Source organism: Notamacropus eugenii, chromosome 2 (genome assembly GCF_028372415.1).
Source record: "Notamacropus eugenii isolate mMacEug1 chromosome 2, mMacEug1.pri_v2, whole genome shotgun sequence".
Lineage (NCBI taxonomy): Eukaryota > Metazoa > Chordata > Mammalia > Diprotodontia > Macropodidae > Notamacropus > Notamacropus eugenii.
Window position 1 is genome coordinate 85,310,905 of NC_092873.1, and position 20,818 is coordinate 85,331,722.

The window sequence follows — 20,818 nt, forward strand, 5'->3', positions numbered from 1 at the left end:
TCAGTCATCAAAGAGCTTTTATCAATCTATCAAGTCACATATACATATATACATGTTAATGTAATCATGTGGTTTGGGATGGTTTCGTTTTTAATATGATTAGTTATTTTGATTGTTTTCTAATGTTGAACCTTCTTTGACTTGATATAAATCCAACTTGGTCACAGTGAACAGTATTTTTTGTATATATTACTATAATCTTGTTTGCTGGGATTTGATTTAAAATTTTACTTTGATATTGACTGGTGATATCAGTCTACAGTTCTCTTTCTCTACTTTATCCTTCCCTAGCTTAGGAATTAAAACTATAGTTATCTCATTAAAGGAGTTTGGTAGATTCTTTTTTTTCTCAATTTTTGAGAACAATTTATTTAGCATAGGAATTAGTTGTTTTTAAACATTTACTAGATAATACCTGTAAATCTGTCTGGATAAGAACTTTTTTTTTTCCTTATGATAACTCCTTTATGGCTTATTCAATTTCATTTCCTGAGATTGAGATGTTAATGATTTTTATATCATATACTATTAATTTGTATTTTTAAAATAATCTTCCATCTCTTTTAATTCTCAGTTTTGCTATTTTGGATATACAGTACATTCTGATAATTCAATTTATTTCTTCTCAATTGTGATTTTACCTTGCTCATTTTTTATCGTGGTAATTTGATCTTTTTGCCCTCTGTTTTGTTTGTAGATGGATTATTTTTATTTAGGGAACTTTATTTTTGAAATGTTAAACTCACATATAAACTCAAAATTTATTGTCAAAATGTGTGGCTGATTCTATAATTATCACAGATTTATATAGAAACTTTATACAACACACATTTCTATATTGTAATTTAAATACTATACCCCTGGAGTATATAGTCCCCTAAATCACCTCCAAAACCTTTTATGATTTTTGCTTTTTGTCTAGAAAAGGTTCATATGTAACATGCATTCTTTAAATTGCTTTAGAGTTCAGTGGCAAACTTTGTTATTAAAAAAAGAAAAGGACCTAAAGAAATATGAGCAATATACAATTCTGAGCAATGCAAGATTTAATTTTCTTTGTAAATGTGCAGAATATTTGCTCAAGGTCACACATCTTGTATATGTCTGAGGCAGAACTTGAAGTGAGATCTCCAGGATTTCAAGACCTGAGTGTCTGTCAACTATATCATATGGGAAAGAACATGTATGCCTCCCTGATAGCAGCTATCAATGGCTCTTGGGGTGTGGTTTTGCCCTTTTTTCAAAAAATCAGATTATCTAATAGTTTATTTCTTTTGTTAGTCTTTTTCAAAGAGCTGGCTTTTAGTTTTATCATTTCTAAGTATTTTGTTTTCTATTTTATCTATTTTTCTCCTAATTTTCAAGTTTTCATCTTTGAATCTTATTTTGTTCTAGTTTATATATTTTATATTGTGATTGTTGTGTTTGTCCTTTGTTCTTGAAGAGGACCATGACATCAAGATGATGACATGACTTGCAGTTGCCTTTGATTTGAGTGAGGGAGGGCTGGGCAAGGTCACCAACCTCACTTTCTTCTCCTGAGCCATCTAGGTTCAGTGACCTGATACTCATCAGGATAACTGGAGATGGCTCAGGATGCAATGGGAGACCCTGGCCCTTTCAGGCTAAGGCCTTGCCACATTCTCACTTTGAGTGAGATAGACTCATTCAATGAATAGGCTTCTTTAAGTAGTTACTCAAGGGATGGCTCCTTTAATCAAAGAAAAAAAATCAAACTGGGAAGGAAAGACCCTCAGGGTTTCTGGGTAAAGGAGAAACACTTTCTATTTAACAATTACAAGAAATAATTGGCAATTTTATATTATATATATATTGCAATTATTATAATTATATAGTTTCTTGATTGAACAAATAGCTTTTTTTAAAAAACTATTTTGTCATTATATATTTCCAAAGACATGATTTTTCTTCTGAAGATTGCTCCTGTCTACCATTTGACTGTTGATTGATAGGACTAGTTATATTTTGAATCCAGTCAGCTCTCCACTACCAGAGGTCTTATTTCCTACCTTGAATGGTTCCTGATACAGAGGTACCTGTGTCTGCTGAAAAAGTGTATACCTCTTCTTCCTGTCTCAAACTGTTGAAACTACTTTACTCTCCAAAATTCTCCCAGATATATGGAATGTTTTCTACCAGTTCTAATAACAGACTCCCAGACAAAAAAGGAGAGAAAATTCCTTCATTCACACACTGCCCTCTGGTGGAAGCAGAAGGATCATATTCCACACAGCCAGTCTACTTGGAATGCCTCAAACTTTTAAAAATTGCTGAGACCTGGCAGCCTTATATTTTAACAACCATCCAGACACGGCCAGTCTCAGCCAGCTAATGCTGAGGCTTCCGTTCCAATTCAATGGGAGAAATTTTTCACAGGTTATAAGGAAAAGACAGCAATGAAATGGCAATGAACAATGATGGGGGAGGGAGGTCATTTGGATAGGAAGAAATTGGCAATTCCCACTGATAGCTGAGGAAACAAAAGGAAAAGCAGCTTCTTTCTTTAACTCCCCAAAACTCAGGTGGGTTGTTTGAACGATAGTATCTGCTACCTGCCCACCACAGAAACAGAATGAAAGGGAGATGGTACTCAAGTGCACTCTTTTCCTAAACCCTTATAATTTTGCTTCTGAACTTATTCCACAGAAGCTGCTGTCTCCAAACTTACCAATGATCTCTGAATGCCAAATCCAATGACGTTTTTCCAATCCTTATTCTCACTTGACCTGTCTGCAGCCTATGACCTTATTCATCAGCCTCCTCTCCTTAATATTCTCTTCTCTCTAGGTTTTCAGGGCACCACTCTCTCCTGGTTCTTGTCTTATCTATCTGACCACTACTTCTGTCTCTTGCTGGATTCCAGATCACACTCCCTAACTGCATATGTCTCTCAGCTTCAGTCCTGAGTCCTCTCCCTCTTCTCCCTCACTTGGTCATCTCATCAGCTTCCCATGGATTTAAATATCTTCTAACGATGCTCGTATCTCTGCATCTTGCCTCAAATTATCTGCTGAGAATCTCACATCTCCAATGCCTTCAAACATCCTGAACTGGATCTCCAGTATACTTCTTACACTTACCATGTGAAAAATAGAACCTATCTTTCTCTCTAAGCTGTCCCCAGTTCCTGCCTTCCCTATTACTGTAGAAGGCAACATCATCTTCTGAGTTCCTCCGGCTCACAACCTAGGAATCATCCTGGATTCCTCATAGTATCTCAATACCCATGATTTCACCTTTGCAACATCTCTTGAATATGTCACCTTCTCTCCTCTGATACTGCTACCATGCTAGTGCCAGCCCTCATCACCCCATGCCTGGCTTACTGCAATAGCTTGCTGATGGGTCTGCCTGTCTCAAGTGTCTACCCAAGCTAATCCATCCTCCATTTAGCCACCAAAGTGATTTTTCTTAGTTCTAATCATGTTACCTCTTCATATGCAATAAATTTCAGTGACTTCCTAATGTCTCCAGATTCAAATACAAAATGCTCTCTTTGTCTTTCAAAGCCCTTTACAACCTAACCCCCTTGGATACACTTCTGTGCACTATGCTCCCAGGCTGGGTTTTGGGTTTTCGGGGGTTTTTTTTTTTCCGGTTGTTCCTCTTCCTGTAGGCTTTTGGCTTTGTCTTTATATGGATGTGGACTGGGAAATGCACTTACTATAATTTTTCTTTTAATATCTTGATGATATAGTTCTCTTTTCCAATCCTTGCTAAAGTAGTTGTCTAAGAGCGAGGTTGTTTTTTCTCCATTCATTCAACTGAGCCAGAACTCTGGTTTATTTCCTTATCAGATCTTTCTATCTCTCAGGGTTCAAAAGGAAAAGGTCTAGGATGTGATCTGAATATATAAATATAAATCCTGGAAAATAACTATTCATAGTAAACACTGTATTTCTTGTCAGCTCCACCTCCACCAAACATACATCAAAATTTTAGCATACAGTAAGACAAAAATAGCAATAATATTAATACTGCTTGCAATTAAACAATTGTATAATCAGTAACACATAGAATTTGGAGATGGAAGAGATTTTAGAGTTCATATCGTACAATCCCTTCACTTTATAGATGAAGAAATAAATGCCCAAAGAGGTTAAGTAGTGTGGAAGCATAGTAAACATTTCCATTTTAGTTTCTCTAGAAATATTAAGAAATAGTGTTTTTCTCTAAAGTCGTTTCCAGACTTCTACAGAAGTCCCTTGGAAAAGCATAGGAATATTATTGTTGTACAGTCGTGTCAGATGCTTTGTGACCCCATTTGGAGTTTTCTTGTCGAAGATACTGGAGTGGTTTTGTTTCCTTCTCCAGCTCATTTTACAGATGAGGAAACTGAAGCAAAAAGGACTAAGTGACTTGTGCTCAACTCAGGTCTTCTTGACTCCAGGGCTAAGGGCTTCCTGACTCTAAACAAGAGCTCCTTCCACTGTGCCACCCTGATGACCTAATAGATAATAGGTTGGTACAAAAGGGAAAGGGGGCGTCTCCTTAGATTAAACGGATTAAAATTGATAATTAAATAATTTAAATAGTTAAATAATTAGAAGTCATAACCAGAAACTTAACTCAGTACCTCTGTTTAGATAAGAATATTGTCTTCCCCCACCCCAGTTCCTGACTAGGATATTGACCCAATTAATGGCAACCTCCTCTCTCTATCCCCTGAAGGGTCTACCAATAAAAAATATTCTCTTCCATTCAACCAGTCAATTTGTATTTTTGAAGTGGGAATCCTCCCAAAGATTCATTTCAAAAATACAGATTTCTCTAGGAGAGTGGTCCTGAATGAAGGTGACAGAGATATGGTAGCTCAATTCTGGAATGTTAAAACAGAATTACTTTAAGATACATTTCCCGTGTTCAAGATTCCTATAAATGTTATCTGAAATTGTCTTGGGCCAGAGTCATATCCAAGGACGTAGGGGACTCTACCAGTTTGGACCTCTCTTTGTCTCCAAGCTGGAAATGGCTTAGATATAGATTGATGTTATATTAAATAAAACAGTTACTGGGAAATTAATGCCTAAAAAGAGAATACAGTATTATTATTAATATTTTTTCTTCAACACTAGCTTGCATCAGGTCACATAGGCATTAAGTGGAAGAGCTGGAATGCGAACCCAGGTCCTACCTCCAAATCCACTTGTTATTCCATGGTACCAAACTGCCTATTTACATGAATACTATCAACATTGTGTATCAGGGATTAGTAACAGTCAATATTAACATAGTCGGTAATAGGTAACTGCTTAATGCCCAATGGAAGTAATATAGTACTGGTCACAATAACCACTGTATTTGGAATCCTTTGAGATTTGTGGTAGTAGGCAAAAGAGGAGATTCAAATAAGAAGAGTAAATATCAAATGCTATATTGCAAAGAAAATACTTCTAGTGAACAACAGAGAAAATGTTAATTTTTAACAAAAAAAGTTCTAAGGAAACATACTTTTAAACTGTTTTTGTTGAAATAGAACTGTAAGACTTATATTTATGTGGGAAAACACATATCAACTTTTAAACTTGAAAGAAAACAATTCTAGTAAAAAGGAAGAAAAAAATCAAACTTAAAAAATTTAAAATTAAAATGTTTCAGTGAAATTAAATATATATATATCCACTGTAAACTTTGCTCCTTTTTTTGGCTCCTGATTTTAAAAAGTTTGGTTGAAAAATGCAATTGAATATTGCAATCTATGTAGTGTAATGGATGGCTTTTTTTATCACAATGATCTTCTATGTTACCAATGTAGATTATCACTTTTTCCCTAAAATATACTTAATGTTTGTGTCTTTGGTTGAGACAAATAAAATTCCGGGAATTATTCTGAGGAAAAAAAGTTGAAAGGAGATATCCACATATTCAGATTTGTTAAACTGCAAAATGTAAAAAAATAAAATCAATCAATCAATTAACTACTTACTATAAGCCAATCATTGTGCTAATCACTGGCGGTACAAACAGAGGCAAAAGACAGCTCCTGCCCTCAAGGAGTTTATAGATTAATGAGGGAACTACATGCAAACAAATATATGCAAAGCTAGATATACAGAGGATAAATCTGATGTAATTAACAGAGAGAAGGCAGGTGCTAGAATTAAGAGGGGTTGGGAAAGACTACCTGCAAAAAATAGGATTTTAGTTGAGACTTAAAAGGAAGTAAGGGAAGTCAGAAGGTGGAGTTGAGGAAGGAGAGCATTCCAGGCAAAAGAGAGCCAGAGAAAATGCCTAGAGGTGAGAAAAGGAATGTCTTCTTCCTGTAACAGCCAGGTCAATATCACTGCAGTACATTTGGGGAGGAAGGCCTAAGAAGACTGGAAAGGAGGAGGGGGCTAGGTATAAAGGGATCTGAATGCCAAGAAGAGCATTTTGTATTTGATCCTGGTGGCAATAGGGAGTCATAGAGATTACAAATTAGGAGAGCTAACATGATCAGACCTGCACTTTAGGAAAATCCCTTTAGTGACTGAATGGAGGATGGACTAGAGTCGGGAGAGACTTGAGGCTGGCAGACCCACTAACAGGCTATTGCAATAATACAGATATGATGAGAGACCCATACTATCATGGGCAGCATCGGAGGGGAGAAAGGGGTAGTATTAGGAACTGGAAAGGTAAAATTGATGATTAGATATATGGGGTGAGATAAGGATAGGATTGCATATGCTTCATGGGGATCTATAAGTGATATAGAGAATGAATCTGGTCAGTATGAAAGTAAAAAGATAAGTAAAAATGATTATTAACTCACTGCTGATGGATACCAAGGAAGTTTTTTTCCCTATCTTTAGCAGTAATAGAGAGGTTTGTTGTCTTTCATCGGTATATATCACTTTATAAGACCTGTCAAACCTGATGACTATTACCTACTTCTGGTGATGCATGTGGACATAAATGACACTGCCAGAAAGAATCTAGGACAGCATTGCCAAAGATTATGAGGTACTGGAAACAAAATTGAAGACATGAGGGGCATAAGTGGTGTTTTTTATCACAAATGCCAATTACATACCATAACTTCAGAAGAGAAAGGCAGATTTGAGAAGTGGACATCTAGTTAAGAAGATGGCATCTGAGAATGGGTTTTGGAATTCTTCACCATGTTTTATAATACAGGAAAATATACTCTTTGCCCGACTTGTAGTATACCTAACAGGGTTGATAAAAATGCATTTTCCTGGATTCCTAAGAATCTAATCAAAATGGCTTTAAACATAAAAGAGAAAGGAGAGGGAGGAAATACCTGTTGAAGAAACAACCCAGTTATTGAACCTTGGTGGTTCAATCAAAACATTGTTCTTTATTTCCTACAGTTAAAAGGAAGAGTTGGCAGGTATAACACTGAGCCACCATCCTTAATCTTTTAAATTTATTATTAAGTATTCCTCAAGCACTGACTATATGCCAGGTATTTAACAGAACTAGGAATACAAAGTGAAAAGCAAAACAGTTCCTACCTTAGGAAGCTTACCTTCCAACAAGAGGGTGGCATATACATAAAAGAGATACATGACACGGTATTGTGGAGGAGGAAGGTACTGATATCTAAAGGGGATCAAGAAAGGTGGTGCTTGAGCCAAGTTTTTAAGGTAAACAGAGATTTTAAGAGGTGGACTTAAGGAAAGCATATATTCCAGGCATGGGGGAAAGTCAAGAGATGTAGTATTATGTGAAAGGAACAATAAGGAGACCAGTTAGACTGGATAATAGAATATATGAAGGAAATAATGTATGATAAGCTTCAAAAGGTAGGTTGAGGTCAGTTTGTGTAGAAATTTAAATTTCAAAGAGAGGAGTTTATATTTGATTTTGAAGGTATTACGGTGCCAATAGAGTTTACTAAGGAGGAGAATGACGTGGATATATCCCAGCTTTAGAAAAACAACCTTTGGAGCATTAAGAAGGATGAATTAGAAAGAAGCTTAAGGCAGAGAGACCATTTAGGAGTCACTTGAGAGGTGATGAGGATCTAAAATAAGGAGGTGATTGTGTACAGGGAAAGGGAGAAATTCTAAAATTGTTAAAATAGAAACAAGATTTGGCAACTTATTGGCTACACGGGGTGAGGAAAGCATGTGATGAAGGTTGACACCAAGGTGGCAAATATGAGTGAGCAGAAGAACAGTGGTATCTTCGACAGAAACAGGGAAATTTGGTATATAATTAGTTCCATTTCGAAGTCGACATTCAAAATGTCTACAGGGCATCAAGGTCAAAATATCTCAAAGGCAATTGATGTGAGACTCAAGACTGGGACAGACTATAGTTTTGGAAGTCATTAGCAAGAGAAAATTAAAGCTGATGAGGTCACTAAATGAGTTAGTATAGAGACAAGAGAAGCCTAAAAGCTTTGGGGTACACCTTCAGTGTAGGATATGATATGATAAGAATGATGATCCAGTAAGAGTCTGAGGAGTAGAATATCATTAAAAACAACTTTGAAAGATTTAAGATGATCAACTAAACGCTGCCCAACCCATTACAGAGAGGTGATGAACTAACATGCATAAGAAATGTAAATTTGGATGTGACCCGTGAGAATTTGTTTTGTTGACTATGCTTATGTGATATAGAGCTTCAATACAGGTTGAAACTATCCTTTTGGATTCCCAGTTTGTGTTGAGCAGTAGCCACTTGAATCAACTATGATCTTTACACCACTGGTTCCTTAGACATAAGATTTTCAAACTAAACAACAACCCTAAATTAACAGAGCACAGAATTATACAGTGATAGCTCATATAGGAATCCTATGTTGAGACCCCTAGCCAATAAAGCCTGGGGCAGCCTGCTAGGCAACTAGCTGAACTATAATAAGCATTATCACCAGGGCTACACTCTCTGTCCAGCTGTCAGCACAAACTTCTTTGTCTGGCATTCAAAACTCTCCATGATCTGGCTCAAACCTGTCTTTCCAGTCCTACCTCACATTACTACTGTCACAGAGTCTGTCAGGGGTGGGAAACTTGTGATCTTGAGGCCCTCTAGATCCTCAAGTACAACCCTTTGATTGAATCCACACTTCAAAGTTCCCCATTCCTGGTCTAAATTACAGGAAACTAGCTTGAACTTTCCTGGTCTTTCCTAATGCTTGGAAGGCATTCCATTCTCCTCTCTTTCACTCAAAATACTTATCTCCTTCCCTTTGCTTCTCATCATGTCTTCCAAGTAGGGCAGTGTCTACCAAGCAGCAGCTCATCTGTTATGTCTTTCCTGTCTACTCTGACCGTCCTCTCAAAATCTAAGTAAATTGTAGTAACTTATACCAAAAGTATTTAATAAAATATTCCACAGCATTCTTGTAAGCAGGGAGAGATGGAAAGACGTCTTCCAGATTAGATGACTTGTATGGACACAATCAGAGATTCAGAAATGCTCAAATAACTGGCTTGGCCCTGTGCTGTTTATCATTTGTATCAATGACTTGGACAAAAGCATAGACGGCACATTCATTTTTGCAGATCACACAGTGCTGGGAATAACCTAACACTGGAGAAGTCAGAATCCAAGATCTTAACAGGCTAGAGTGTTGTCCTGCATCTGATAACATGAAATTCATAAAGATAAAAGAAATTGGTATCAATTCAATTCCAAATGCATTTAAGCCTGCTTAGTTGGTGCTGTGCCAGGTGCTTAGAGCACAAAGATAAAAATAAACCAGTCCTTGCCCTTAATGCACTTCTATTCTACTGAGGGGAATTTGTATATGTAAGAAGATAGAACATATTTTGTCTGAGGATGAAGAAAAGTGCCGATAGAGAAAAATCAAAAAAGATCTCTCATAGGAGCTGGCACTTGAGATTGAAATGTTTCAGGTATGGGGAACTGCCTATGCAAAGGCATAGAGGCTGGAGATGTTACACATGAGGAGTATCAAACAGTTCACTTTGGCTGAGGGGGGTGAGAAGTAATGTGAAATCAGTCTAGAAAGAATGATGGGTTCAAGATAGATTGGAAAAGGCTTAAATGCCAAAAGAGTTTGTATTTTGCCCTGTAGACAATTAAAGAACTACTTAGTACAGTTCTTAGAACACAGTAGGCACTTAAAATGTTTATAAATTACTTAAGGTTCATTGGCCTCTCTGGTCCCACTTTCCCCTTCTGTGAAAATGAATGGGTTGAATGAGATCATCTCAAGTCTTTTCTAGCTCTAAATTTTATCACTCTACAACACATAGCCAAAACGGTGGAAGATAACTCAGTATGAGTTTACTGCTGCCCCTTCCCCATCCCAGTTCCAAATTCCACCCTCTCTCAAAACTGTCCTACTCCCCTCCAAAGCAGGAAAACATCACAAAACAAAACAAAAAAGATATGTTTATTTCTCAACTTTAAGCAAGGATGAATCAACCTTTGCAATCTCCCTCCAGCAAAGGCTAAAATCAAACTAAACAAAATCCAAGATTTCAAGTCTAGGAAGACCCAAGGGACTAAAATTCCAAGTTCAGGGTCAGATGTCAGCAGTAAGATCCTTGGGGGTAGGTAGTCACAGGTCTCCAAAGAGTCTATGATCAGAGATCATAGTTTATATAGTCAGGATCAGAGATCAAGGTTCATGTAAGTCCGTAGATTCCGTTCCCAAGCTCGACTCCTCTCCTCTCGATGTCTCTCTTCTCTCTTGCCCAAAGTGGCAGCTCGAGGTGCTCTTTTTTTTTCAGCCACAGCACGAAGGTCCCCAGCAGGAAAATGTGTGACTCGGGGTTGAGAAGTTGGCCTATATCCCAAACCTTCCTGGTCTCTCTTGAGGATTGTAGGAATGGGAGCAGTGCGCCCCTCTCCCCGGGGTCCCAGTCCCAATCCAGGCTCCCAACCCCCCTTCACTAACAATCGAAAGCCAGGGCTAGAGGCAGGGACTCCTGGAGGCAAGGGGGGTGGCTGAGGCCCATGGGACAGGGATAGGAGGTGAGCAGTAGAGCTGTTGTGATTAGTGTCTCGGTAATGGGAACTACAAGTCTCACAGTATTTTGGCAATGGAGAGCAGGGCCTGGAAAAAAAAAAAGGTAGAAAAGAGTGAAGGTGGGCGTCTTTTCAAGGTCCAGTTCAGTTGCTTCCTCTTCTATGAAGCCTGATACACAACTGCTCATGTTTCTTCCTCTAATTTTCCTAAAGCACTCTGGAGCTCTTTTGTGCCTTTTACTCAACCTAGTAAAACACTTATGCAAGAACTACAATAAACTTAAAGTTGGAAGGAGATTTAGAAGTTATCTAGTCCAACCCCACTCTCTAGTTAACAAATGAGGAACTGAGGCCCAGACAGACAGACTTCCCCCAGTCAGAGGTAGTAAGACAGAGCATCGTATCAGTCCCTGGTAGGCTGTAAGCTCTTCCAGGGAATCTGTGTAGTTTTGCATGTTCAACTTCCAGCATACACAGCGCCTTAGATTTTACTGGCATTGAATAAGTCTTCAAAGACTGTATTACTTTACTGGACAGGAGGCTCAAGGTTGGCTCAGCTCTGGAGTTGAAAAGGGTGACCACACCTTATTAATCCATACTCCTCGGGTATACTTTCTCACCAGTCCTTAGAAACCAGGGCCTTGCTACCATAGAGAACAATCTCAAGGATCCCCAGGTGGAAAGGAGGCTAGGTATTATTGGCCACCGACTCCTTAATGGGGTGGGGTAGGACAGTGTAATAGTGAAGATGACGATAGCTAACATTTGCAAAGTTGACCATGTGCCTGGCACTGTGCTCTAAATCCTTTACAGCTATTACCTCATCTGATCCTCCCAAGAACCTAGGTTAGCAGTAGATGGGGGAAGAGGCTGAGGAGCATCCTCAGATCTGACCCATGGGCTGTCACCTCCAAACTTAAAATCCTATTTGGTAAATAAAGTCCTTGGACAAGGGAGCCCTCGAGTCCCTTTCTAGGTTTCCTACACCGCACTCACCCCCACACCGAGATCCAGTGATAATGCCCACCTTGCCTTCCTCTCACAAGACAATCTTCCAGACCATGGGCTTTCTTTCTGGCCGTGCCCCAGGCCTGGAATGCTCTCCCTCCTCCTCTCCACTTCATGGCTTCAAGTCCCAGATAAAACCTCACTTTCTACAGGCTTTTATCCACCTCCCTTAATGCTAGCGCCTTATCTCTTTCTTATTAATTCCAGCATGAAGCTGTTTGCATGGCTTTCGCCCTTAGCCAGTAAGCTCCAGGCTCGCAGGGAAGGTCACCGAACTTTCTTGGTGACTCGGACCCTTCCCCGTCAGCTGCTAGACTGGGACGGTGGCAGGGGGCTGCCACTCACCGGCTTTGGGGCCTCTCCTCTCCACCGCTCTCTCGGACCATCCGGGCCACCTCGGGGAAGCCGGCCTCTTCGGCCAGCTGGGCAGCATCGCGCCCCCCGGGCTCACAGACGCCCACCCAGGCGGCTCCTCGCGCCAGGAGGTAGCGCACTGCCGGTCCCTGGCCCGCCCGGGCTGCACACATCAGCGGGGTCCACCAGAAAGCGTCCCGGGCGTTGACGTTGACATGGGCCCCGCGGGCCCCCGGGCCTCGGGGCTCCAACAGGGCGCGCAGCTGCCGCACGTCCCCGGCCTGCGCAGCCCGCAGGAGCCGCGCGGTCTGTCGCTCCCGGGTCCCATCGCTCTCGGCGCGGGCCGCAGCCGCTCCCGCCGCGGCCCCGGCCCTCTCCAGCCTAGTTTTCTGCGTCCGTTTTCTGCCTTTGGGGGGCGCCCGCGAGGGTGCCGGGGGCCCTCTGAGGGCGTCTCCCTCCACCCCGACCAGGGCTTCATAGAAGTTCCGGGCGGCTGCACCGTCCAGGGGGAGCTCCGACTCCGGCTGCTGCCGCCCGTCCTTCCAGTGGTCACTCGAGTCCCGGGCCGGGGTGAAGGCGATAAGGGCGGGGCGGGTCATGACTGCTGGGGTGGGGGAACATCAAGCCAGCCGCCCTCAGGAGCAGTTACCGGGCCAGCGTGGAGCGAACGCCAAGTGGGTCATCCTAAAGCTAACCCAGTAAAGGGCGGCAAAGCCCCCCACCGAGACTTGTAAGCGACCGGCAACCAGGAAGTAAGTTCAATGATTACAGGCCTCCTCTCTGGATCCCACCTCTAACTCCCTACGCTCGGTACTCGACTTCAAGTCCCAGTAGCAACCAGCGCCAGGCTGAGACACGGCGCCGGCGCAGAAAACACTCCGGAAGTAGATCACTGAGAAGAGAGTGCGCCTGCGTCAAACTACAGTCTCAGTCTGGAACCAAAGGAACACTTGAAGCGTGCCGCCTTGACAGCACCCGTAAAATAACCTGGCGAGATGGAGGACTGGAGGCCGGAGCGATGCGGAGGTGGTTAAAAAGAGGCAGATAGACACACAGACACATACACACACACGGGATTCTGCGCCCGCGTTCTGTTTATTTTGCTCCTTTTCTCCGCTCCTTAGCCGCCGGTTTGATTCGAATTGCTCGGTAGCTCGAGGCAGGCGCGTGCTCAGAGGCGCGAAGGCCCCCGTGGGGGAAGGGAGGGGCACCGGCCGTTAGGGTTCTTCGTTTGCATAACGCCCCACAATGTGCTTCGTTCCTCTCAGAGTGGCCCCCGAAGCCCATTTCCTGGGGCCAGAGACGGGGTTTCGGTGGAGTCAGCTGCCCAAGGAAGGTGGGCACAGGCCTGCAGGGTGCAGCCAAGTCTAAACGCGAATTAGGGCCAGGCTGCCTCTCACTCTTAGTGCAACCAGCATTTGAGGGCTAGACAAAGAGCCCTGTGCTGCTGCAGGCCAGCCTAGCCCCTAGGAGTGGAGGAGGAGATGGAGAAGGGCAAGGGGACAACTAACAGGATGGCTGGTGCCACCTCAGGTTAGCGGCCCCCTCCCATGACAAGCCCTTTACCCCGGAGGCTGGGGTTAAACCCTTTCACTCCCTAGTACCACCCCACCTCCATTCTCTGGAGAGAAGGGGCAAAAAAGAAACCTGGTCATCCAGTGCTCTGGAGGAGGGTGGACATGAGGACCTGTTTGGTAGAGCTGGCGCAGGGGCTAACTTGGTATGGGGTGATTTGTGGAGAGGTGGGAATAGAGATAGATGGTAAGGGTTAATTGGCAACTTGGAGGAAGAAATAAAAGATAGGGGTAATGAAGGTTGGATAAAGGGAGAGAGGAAGATGAACTATGATGAAGGAAGATGGGATGAAGGAACGCCTTCATACTTTACTGAGAAAATAGAAGCTATCCTTCATGAACTGTTCTTACCTATTCTATAAACCAACCCTCTCAATTATCCCCCATTTTCTTCTTATAAGAAGGCACCCCTTCTCCTTGTCAGTCCTCTCTCAACTTGTACCCCTTCATCTTATCTCTTCCCAGAGCTTGCCCCTCTCTCCTCTTATCCACTGACTCCTTCCCTCTTATCTACAAACATGCTCAAGCCTTCCCCATCCTTGCCTAAACCCTCACTAGCACACCCTCAAACTATCATCCTACATGTATCCTTTTCACAGCCCAACTCCATACCTCTCCCACTACCACAACCAAAACGGGTTTCTCCAAGGTTATTAATAATTTCATTATAAATTATTAATTTTCTTTAAATTATAAATCAAATGGCCTTTTCTCATTCCTCATCTTTTCAGTTTTTGAAACTGTTCATCACCCCCTCTTCCTAAATACTTGCTCTCAACTTAGCTTTTATCACACTACACTCTCCTGGTTTTCAAGCCTGAAGGACCATTCCTCAGTCTCCCTTGCTGGAACATCATAGGTATTCAAACCACTAAGCATGGGTGTTCCCCCTGAGGCTCTGTCTTGGGTCCCCTTCTTTTCTTTCTTTACAGTATTTCTTTATATCAGTTCCCAAAGATTCAATTATCATCTGTATACAGATATCTCTCAAATCTACATATCTAGCCCTAATCTCTCTCCCAGATTTCAAGTTCCAGATCAGTTAGTTCCACAAACACTTGTTAAGCATCTACAGTGTACCAGGCACTGTACTAGGCATTTGGATACAAAGACAAAAACACTGATGAATAAAGTCTATTGACTGGCTGCTGGATATTTCCACCTGGATCTCCAACTCAGCGTATCCAAAATAGAACTCATTTCCCACCATGCAATCAGCACTCATCATGCCTAGCCAGGACTATTGTAATAGCCTCCAAGTTGCTCTTTCTGTTTCCAATGTGTTCCCTTTCCAATCTATCTTTAACATAGAAGCAAAAAAATCTTGCTAAAACACAGATCTGAACAAGGCACTCCCCTAATCAAGAAAGTTCTGTGGCTTACTTTTGCCTCTAAGATAAAAGACAAATTCTTCAATTTAGCTTTTAAAGTCACAATCTAGCTCCAGTTTAGTTCCCCAGATTTATTTCACACTACTCTCCTTCATCCACTCTTGTGTTATAGGCAAACTGACCTATTTACTTTTCTCTGAATTTGGCATTCCATCTCCTGCTTCTGTGATGTGCTGTGCCTTTAAAGATTAAGAATAAACTGAGAAGCATTATGATACATACTCTACCTGTGAGATATGTAGGGGAAAGACTTTCCAACCTCACTTAGGAAAATGTACAGGAAAAATGTGTCTCATCTCTGGAATGTACTCCATCACTTTCATATCTTAGAATTCTTTGAAGGTTCAACTCAGATGCCAACTCCTGCAGGAAGCCTTTCCTAATCCTCCTAGATTTCAGTTTTCTCTCAAATTATCTTGTATTTATGTATATGTACCTCATTGCGGGGTCGAAAAATACCCACATCAATGAGATTGCACAGATCAACTTGGAATACTGGAATACATGTATTCTCCAGTAGTGTTTTTCATAGTGTCTTTTGTAATCCCACACCCATCAGTGCTTTGAATATATAACAGGCGTTTATATAAAAGTTTGTTAAAGTACTGGATGATGAAAAATGATTGAGGAGAATGGGATGATGAAGGCTAGTTAGGGGGATGAGGATTGTGAGAAAAGGGGAGATGACTGGAAATAAGGGTGAGGGATGACAGATAGATGACTGGGGAAGTATGCAGTACATTTAGTATAAACTGAAGAGCTAGACCGTTATTGTAGATACCTTACCTGTGAGACGTATAGGAGAAAGACGGTCCAATTCCAATTTAATCCCAATCTTGTTCGGCTCGCTGATGTGTAGGAGAAAGACTCTCCAAACCTTACCTAGTCTGGGTGTTGCTCTCTGTGGGCACGAGGACTACATTTCCCATGTTCACCAGCGCTAACCTCGATCTCGGGCTCCTGTTTCCAGCATCTTAGAGGAGAGCCTCCAGTCCTTCCTCCTTTGTGGCCCCGCCCCCTGCCCTATTTCACTGAGAGGACAGGGGCAAGGGTGTCTTCCGGAAGTCGTATTATTAGCCCAGCCTTACTACTGTTCAGGGACTCCATATCCCGTCTTCCACGGGGGGAGCCTGACCTCCTGCGCCTGCGCTCTGTGTACTTTCCCGCCCTCCCGTTTCTCTTCCCCCTTCCCCTCCCCCCTACCCCCCCACCGCTTCGCCTGCCGCGGTCGGGTCCGCGGCCTTCGCTGCGCGGCTTTGCTGCTGCCGCCGCCGCCCCTGGGAGCAACTTCTCCCTCTCCCTCCCCAGCCCCGGCCCGGTAGGTGAGTCGTAGGGCGCCCTTCCGCACGTTGGGGGCGGGACCTGAGGACGCCTGGCCTTGGGGAGGGAGAGGTCCTAAGGAAGGGCAGGGGAGGCCAAGGTGGTCCCGGACCCAGGGTGCGCGGAGACGCTGAGGGTCCTCCTCAGAGAAGCCCCAAGCTCCGGAGTCTCGGGGAAAGGGGCTGAGCGGCCCGGGGCGGCCCTCGGAGGGAGCAGCCCAGAGAACCGGGCCTGCGGAAGTTGGCCGGGGCCCGGCCTCCCGGGGGGAGGAGAGGGACCTCTGAGCAGCCGAGGGGGTCGGTAAGGGGGTGTGAGGAGGGAGCCTGATCCAGGCCTGGATCGCCCCCCTCTACTCACACGGGGGGAAGGGGACAGGGAAGGGACAGAGGTTTTCTGAGCCTCGGGAAGAAAAGGCTCAGCTAAGAATATGAGATTTGGGGGCGCGGGGCGGGGGAAAGGCTGCAGAGGAGTTCTCACCTGGATGTGGAGCAAGGCTCCCCATAACTGTGAGCCTGGAGAGGGGAATGGTGAGCCCCCTGCGGAAGGGGGCCCGGGGAAGGCAGAGAATGTCAAAGGGATGGAGAGCCCTGGAGAGAGGCTGGCCTTTCGCCCTCCAGGCTAACCTCTTTTCCCTCAGCTGACGTAAAGATGAGTAGCTCAGAGGAAGTATCATGGATCTCATGGTTCTGTGGGCTTCGAGGCAATGAATTCTTCTGTGAGGTAAGATCTCTAGTCATTAAGGGCTCCCCAGGTTCCCATTTACTAATGACCCTCAGACACAATGTCTTCCATGTGTCCGTTCCTCTCATTTACTCTTCTGGCAGTCCCTCTGTGCTAGCCACTCCAGGCCTTGGTACTGCCCTTCACTCACTGTCATCGTATACCATGGCATTGTGCCCCTGAAGCTTCCCCTTTTTTCAGGAACCCGATGTCCTGCCCTCCCACTATTTAAGGGAGACACTGAATTCAGGAGTCTCCATAGGAGGGGCTAAAGAATCTGAAGTGGCTGTATCATAACTGGGATATTGCTATTCCCCCACTGAGGAAGGCTAGGCAATCTTGACCTTTTTTTGTGTCTGGTAGAACCTATGGACGCTAAACAATAACGTTTTAAAGACATAAAGTACATAAAATTACAGAGGAAACCAAATGTATTGATGTAGTTATTAACTATTGAGTTGGGGAGGACAAGTTCACAGACCACAGATTAAGAACCCTTGCTCTGTTGTCATAATGGAGAAAGACTGAGATGACTTGTGATTCCTGTCAGATTGAAGGGGCAAACAATTATCTGCTATATTAGTAAGGGAAGAATTGAGTTGGAGGACCCCTTTGAGGGTAAAATGATTATAGTTCTGTTATATGACACATCAGTGGTAACTTGTCTCGGTAGTAACTAGTGCTAGTAATCCAAATGCCAGAGTTCTTCCCTTGATTTTGCATTCTAACAGGTGGATGAAGACTATATCCAAGACAAGTTCAACCTCACAGGGCTCAATGAACAAGTGCCCCACTATAGGCAGGCACTAGACATGATCCTTGACTTGGAACCTGGTGAGATACCCCCAACTGCCTCCTTTATTCCAGTTTTCCCACATATATGAGTCTTCTCCCTGATCCCAAGTTCCCTAACTCTGAATCTTGTAGCTCTTATTCTGTGCCCTTAGCTCTTACTTAAATTTTTTGACTTGTAATAGAATTCATCAGCATTCTGAGCCTGCCGTCTTATTCTGTCCTTCCCCCCATTTTTTTCCTTCTCTTGGTATCTTCCAGCCTCCTGTACCCAGCTTCAAACTAGTATGCACGGTTCACCTATATTAGTTTATGTGTCAGGTTTGCAGGGGGAAAAGTAGAAGGAACTCAGAGATTTATACAACAGTATTCTGTGGAGAGCATTGTTGTTCTAAATTGGTTAGGCAGCTGGACTCAGGTTCCTGGGCAGAGTAAGGATGAGTGGGCTGCGGACAAAAGGAGGGTGGAGAGAAGGTTGATCTGACTGGTATTTCCTAGGGGATAGGGTTCCATAGGGAAAAGGTTGAGTGATAGCTAACTGGGTCCTGGTTTGGGTGTGGGGGGTATGTTTCAGATGAGGAATTGGAGGACAACCCTAACCAGAGTGACCTGATCGAGCAGGCAGCCGAGATGCTGTATGGACTGATTCATGCCCGCTACATCCTCACAAACCGTGGCATCGCCCAGATGGTGAGATTATCCCATCTCAATCCGATTCTGTTTACTGATTGTTGAGGAAACTAAAAGAAACTTAAGTGAAAATTACTTTTTTATTATCCTTAGATAAAAAGCAAGGAATCAGAACTTGTATAGGATTTTCACATATGGGAGGATGAAGTTCAAAATTAGGCTATTGCACAATTAGTTTTAATTTTTATGACAGGTTTGTTTAGTTCCCATGTAGTTTTTATTCTTTTTGTTAGGGAAATAGAAGCCGTTTAACATTTAGGGGATTACTGTCTTCATCTGAGATGACCACTAGCTTCACAGGGACAAAGTTAAGAAATTTCATGTCTAAACAAAGAAAACTCATAACAGGAGCAAGGGGAAAGGAATAATTGGCTCTAGCTCTATCTAGTTCTAGTAATTACTGTGAATGCTTTAGAGATAGAGGGAGCAATTTACACCTATAGTGGAAATGTGTCCCAAGGATATATGTCTATATACCTATATCTAGAGAGAGACATAGACATAGACACAAACTTATATGTATATGTGTATGCACAGCTTCCGTTAGACCAGTACATTAATTCTGCCTGTTTCTTAATTATATTCCTCCTCTCAGTTGGAAAAATACCAGCAGGGAGACTTTGGCTATTGTCCCCGTGTATATTGTGAAAACCAGCCCATGTTGCCCATTGGTAAGTACTGGAGGGAGAGGAAAGGGAATTCCTAAGGAGGAGTGAAATTGGGATTTATGGGACCATTTAAGTGCCTGGGTCTTTGGTTGGGGGCAAGGGGAAGGTGAAGAATTAGATGCTGAAGCTGCCTCCCACTGCTCTTAGGCCTGTCAGACATACCAGGTGAGGCCATGGTGAAGCTGTACTGCCCCAAGTGCATGGATGTTTACACCCCCAAGTCGTCCAGGCACCACCACACAGATGGTGCTTACTTTGGCACTGGCTTTCCCCACATGCTCTTCATGGTGCATCCTGAGTACAGGCCCAAACGGCCTGCCAACCAATTTGTGCCCAGGTGAGAATGGAAGAAGAATGGGATAGAATGGGTTGATGAGGCCTCACCATCCCCTCTTTCTTGGGAATATCTCCCCTGAAAACCAAGTGAAAGAAGGAAGGTGGAGGTAGTTTGTTGGAAGGAGTTGATCTCAAAGAGGGCCCCATCCCACTCAGTAGTGGGATGAAAATGTGGGGACTAGTCCCACTTTGCCCTTTTCTGATGTTTTCCCTCTCCCCAGGCTGTATGGCTTCAAGATCCACCCTATGGCCTATCAACTGCAGCTTCAGGCAGCCAGCAACTTCAAGAGCCCTGTCAAGACCATCCGCTGACTTGTCTCCTCCCCTCCCCCCCAACACCTCAGGCTGTGACACCTTTCCCCCTCCCCCCAGTACACACACACCTTTCCAGAACCCCTAATGGTTTTTAGTTTAAATTAAGAAGAAGTCATTATTGTGGTGGTGTGGTGGGAGTATGAAATAAAGTGGAGGAAAAGGCGCAGCTTCAGCCCAGTGACTGGGGAAAAGGGAAATTTTTAAATATGACCAAAACCTAGGCACTGAGCCCCACCCCCCAAAAACTGGCCTAATCTGCAACATAAAATGGAAGATTGTGTTTGAGAGAAGAGCAGAAGCCAAGATTAGAGTCTAGAGAAGGTTCAAGTCCGGTCATAGAAAGGTGGAGGGTAAATTATTTCAAATCCTGTTCTTGTGACACCTCAGGCTCTTCCAAAAGTTCTGTCAGTCCACTGAGAGAGATTCTCAAGAAAGCATCTAGGCTTTCTGCTGTCACCGCCGCTTTCAAAGCTTGCAGATTCTCTTAAGGCAAATTGTTTTTAGAAGCTAGAGGTCGATGATTTGACCCCGTCAATGTGACAGGAGCCCGGGTTGTTATGATTGTTGGTTGTCCGGGGGTGGAGCCTGCATTGTGAGGGCAGTGGTGCCTGCCGGGGGAGGCGGGACTAGGTCAGGCCGGCCCCGCCTGCTGGGCCGGGGCGGGAGCCGCCCCCGGGCCTTGGCGTGCTTCCCCACGTGGCTGCCCACGGCTTCCGGCGGCTGCGGCTTT

The 20,818-nt window shown here is 43.5% G+C and overlaps 2 protein-coding genes across 9 annotated transcripts; one reads left to right on the plus strand and one right to left on the minus strand.

Annotated features, from left to right (window-relative positions):
• Positions 1 to 10,325: 10,325 nt before the first annotated feature.
• Positions 10,326 to 12,881, minus strand: GPANK1 (G-patch domain and ankyrin repeats 1). The gene is made up of 2 exons (XM_072637514.1): positions 12,274 to 12,881; positions 10,326 to 11,008 (listed from the first exon to the last, which is right to left on the minus strand). Exons 1-2 carry the CDS (start codon positions 12,879 to 12,881, stop codon positions 10,564 to 10,566), a joined length of 1,053 nt encoding a protein of 350 aa, XP_072493615.1. The 3' UTR covers positions 10,326 to 10,563.
• A 30-nt stretch (positions 12,882 to 12,911) lies between these two features.
• Positions 12,912 to 20,254, plus strand: CSNK2B (casein kinase 2 beta). Of its 8 annotated transcripts, none has more exons than XM_072637542.1 (7): positions 12,912 to 13,034; positions 17,205 to 17,287; positions 18,019 to 18,121; positions 18,654 to 18,769; positions 19,365 to 19,440; positions 19,585 to 19,774; positions 19,995 to 20,254. In XM_072637542.1, the coding sequence occupies exons 2-7, from the start codon at positions 17,216 to 17,218 to the stop codon at positions 20,083 to 20,085; spliced, it is 648 nt and encodes a 215-aa protein (XP_072493643.1). In that variant the 5' UTR covers positions 12,912 to 13,034; positions 17,205 to 17,215; the 3' UTR covers positions 20,086 to 20,254. The 8 variants fall into 8 exon arrangements, with proteins under 8 accessions (XP_072493643.1, XP_072493639.1, XP_072493636.1 ...); XM_072637538.1 differs by having other exon boundaries at positions 13,028 to 13,308; XM_072637535.1 differs by lacking the exon at positions 12,912 to 13,034 and adding an exon at positions 13,490 to 13,618.
• Positions 20,255 to 20,818: the final 564 nt, after the last annotated feature.

Excerpts from the sequence above, each read along its gene's own strand:
- GPANK1 (XM_072637514.1), bottom strand. The coding sequence starts at position 12,881 with ATGACCCGCCCCGCCCTTATCGCCTTCACCCCGGCCCGGGACTCGAGT. Across the intron at positions 11,009-12,273 it reads GAGGAGAGGCCCCAAAGCCG|GCCCTGCTCTCCATTGCCAA; the intron begins GTGAGTGGCAGC and ends TTTTTTTTCCAG.
- CSNK2B (XM_072637535.1), top strand. The coding sequence starts at position 13,531 with ATGTGCTTCGTTCCTCTCAGAGTGGCCCCCGAAGCCCATTTCCTGGGG. Across the intron at positions 19,441-19,584 it reads CCAGCCCATGTTGCCCATTG|GCCTGTCAGACATACCAGGT; the intron begins GTAAGTACTGGA and ends CACTGCTCTTAG. Across the intron at positions 19,775-19,994 it reads GCCAACCAATTTGTGCCCAG|GCTGTATGGCTTCAAGATCC; the intron begins GTGAGAATGGAA and ends CCCTCTCCCCAG.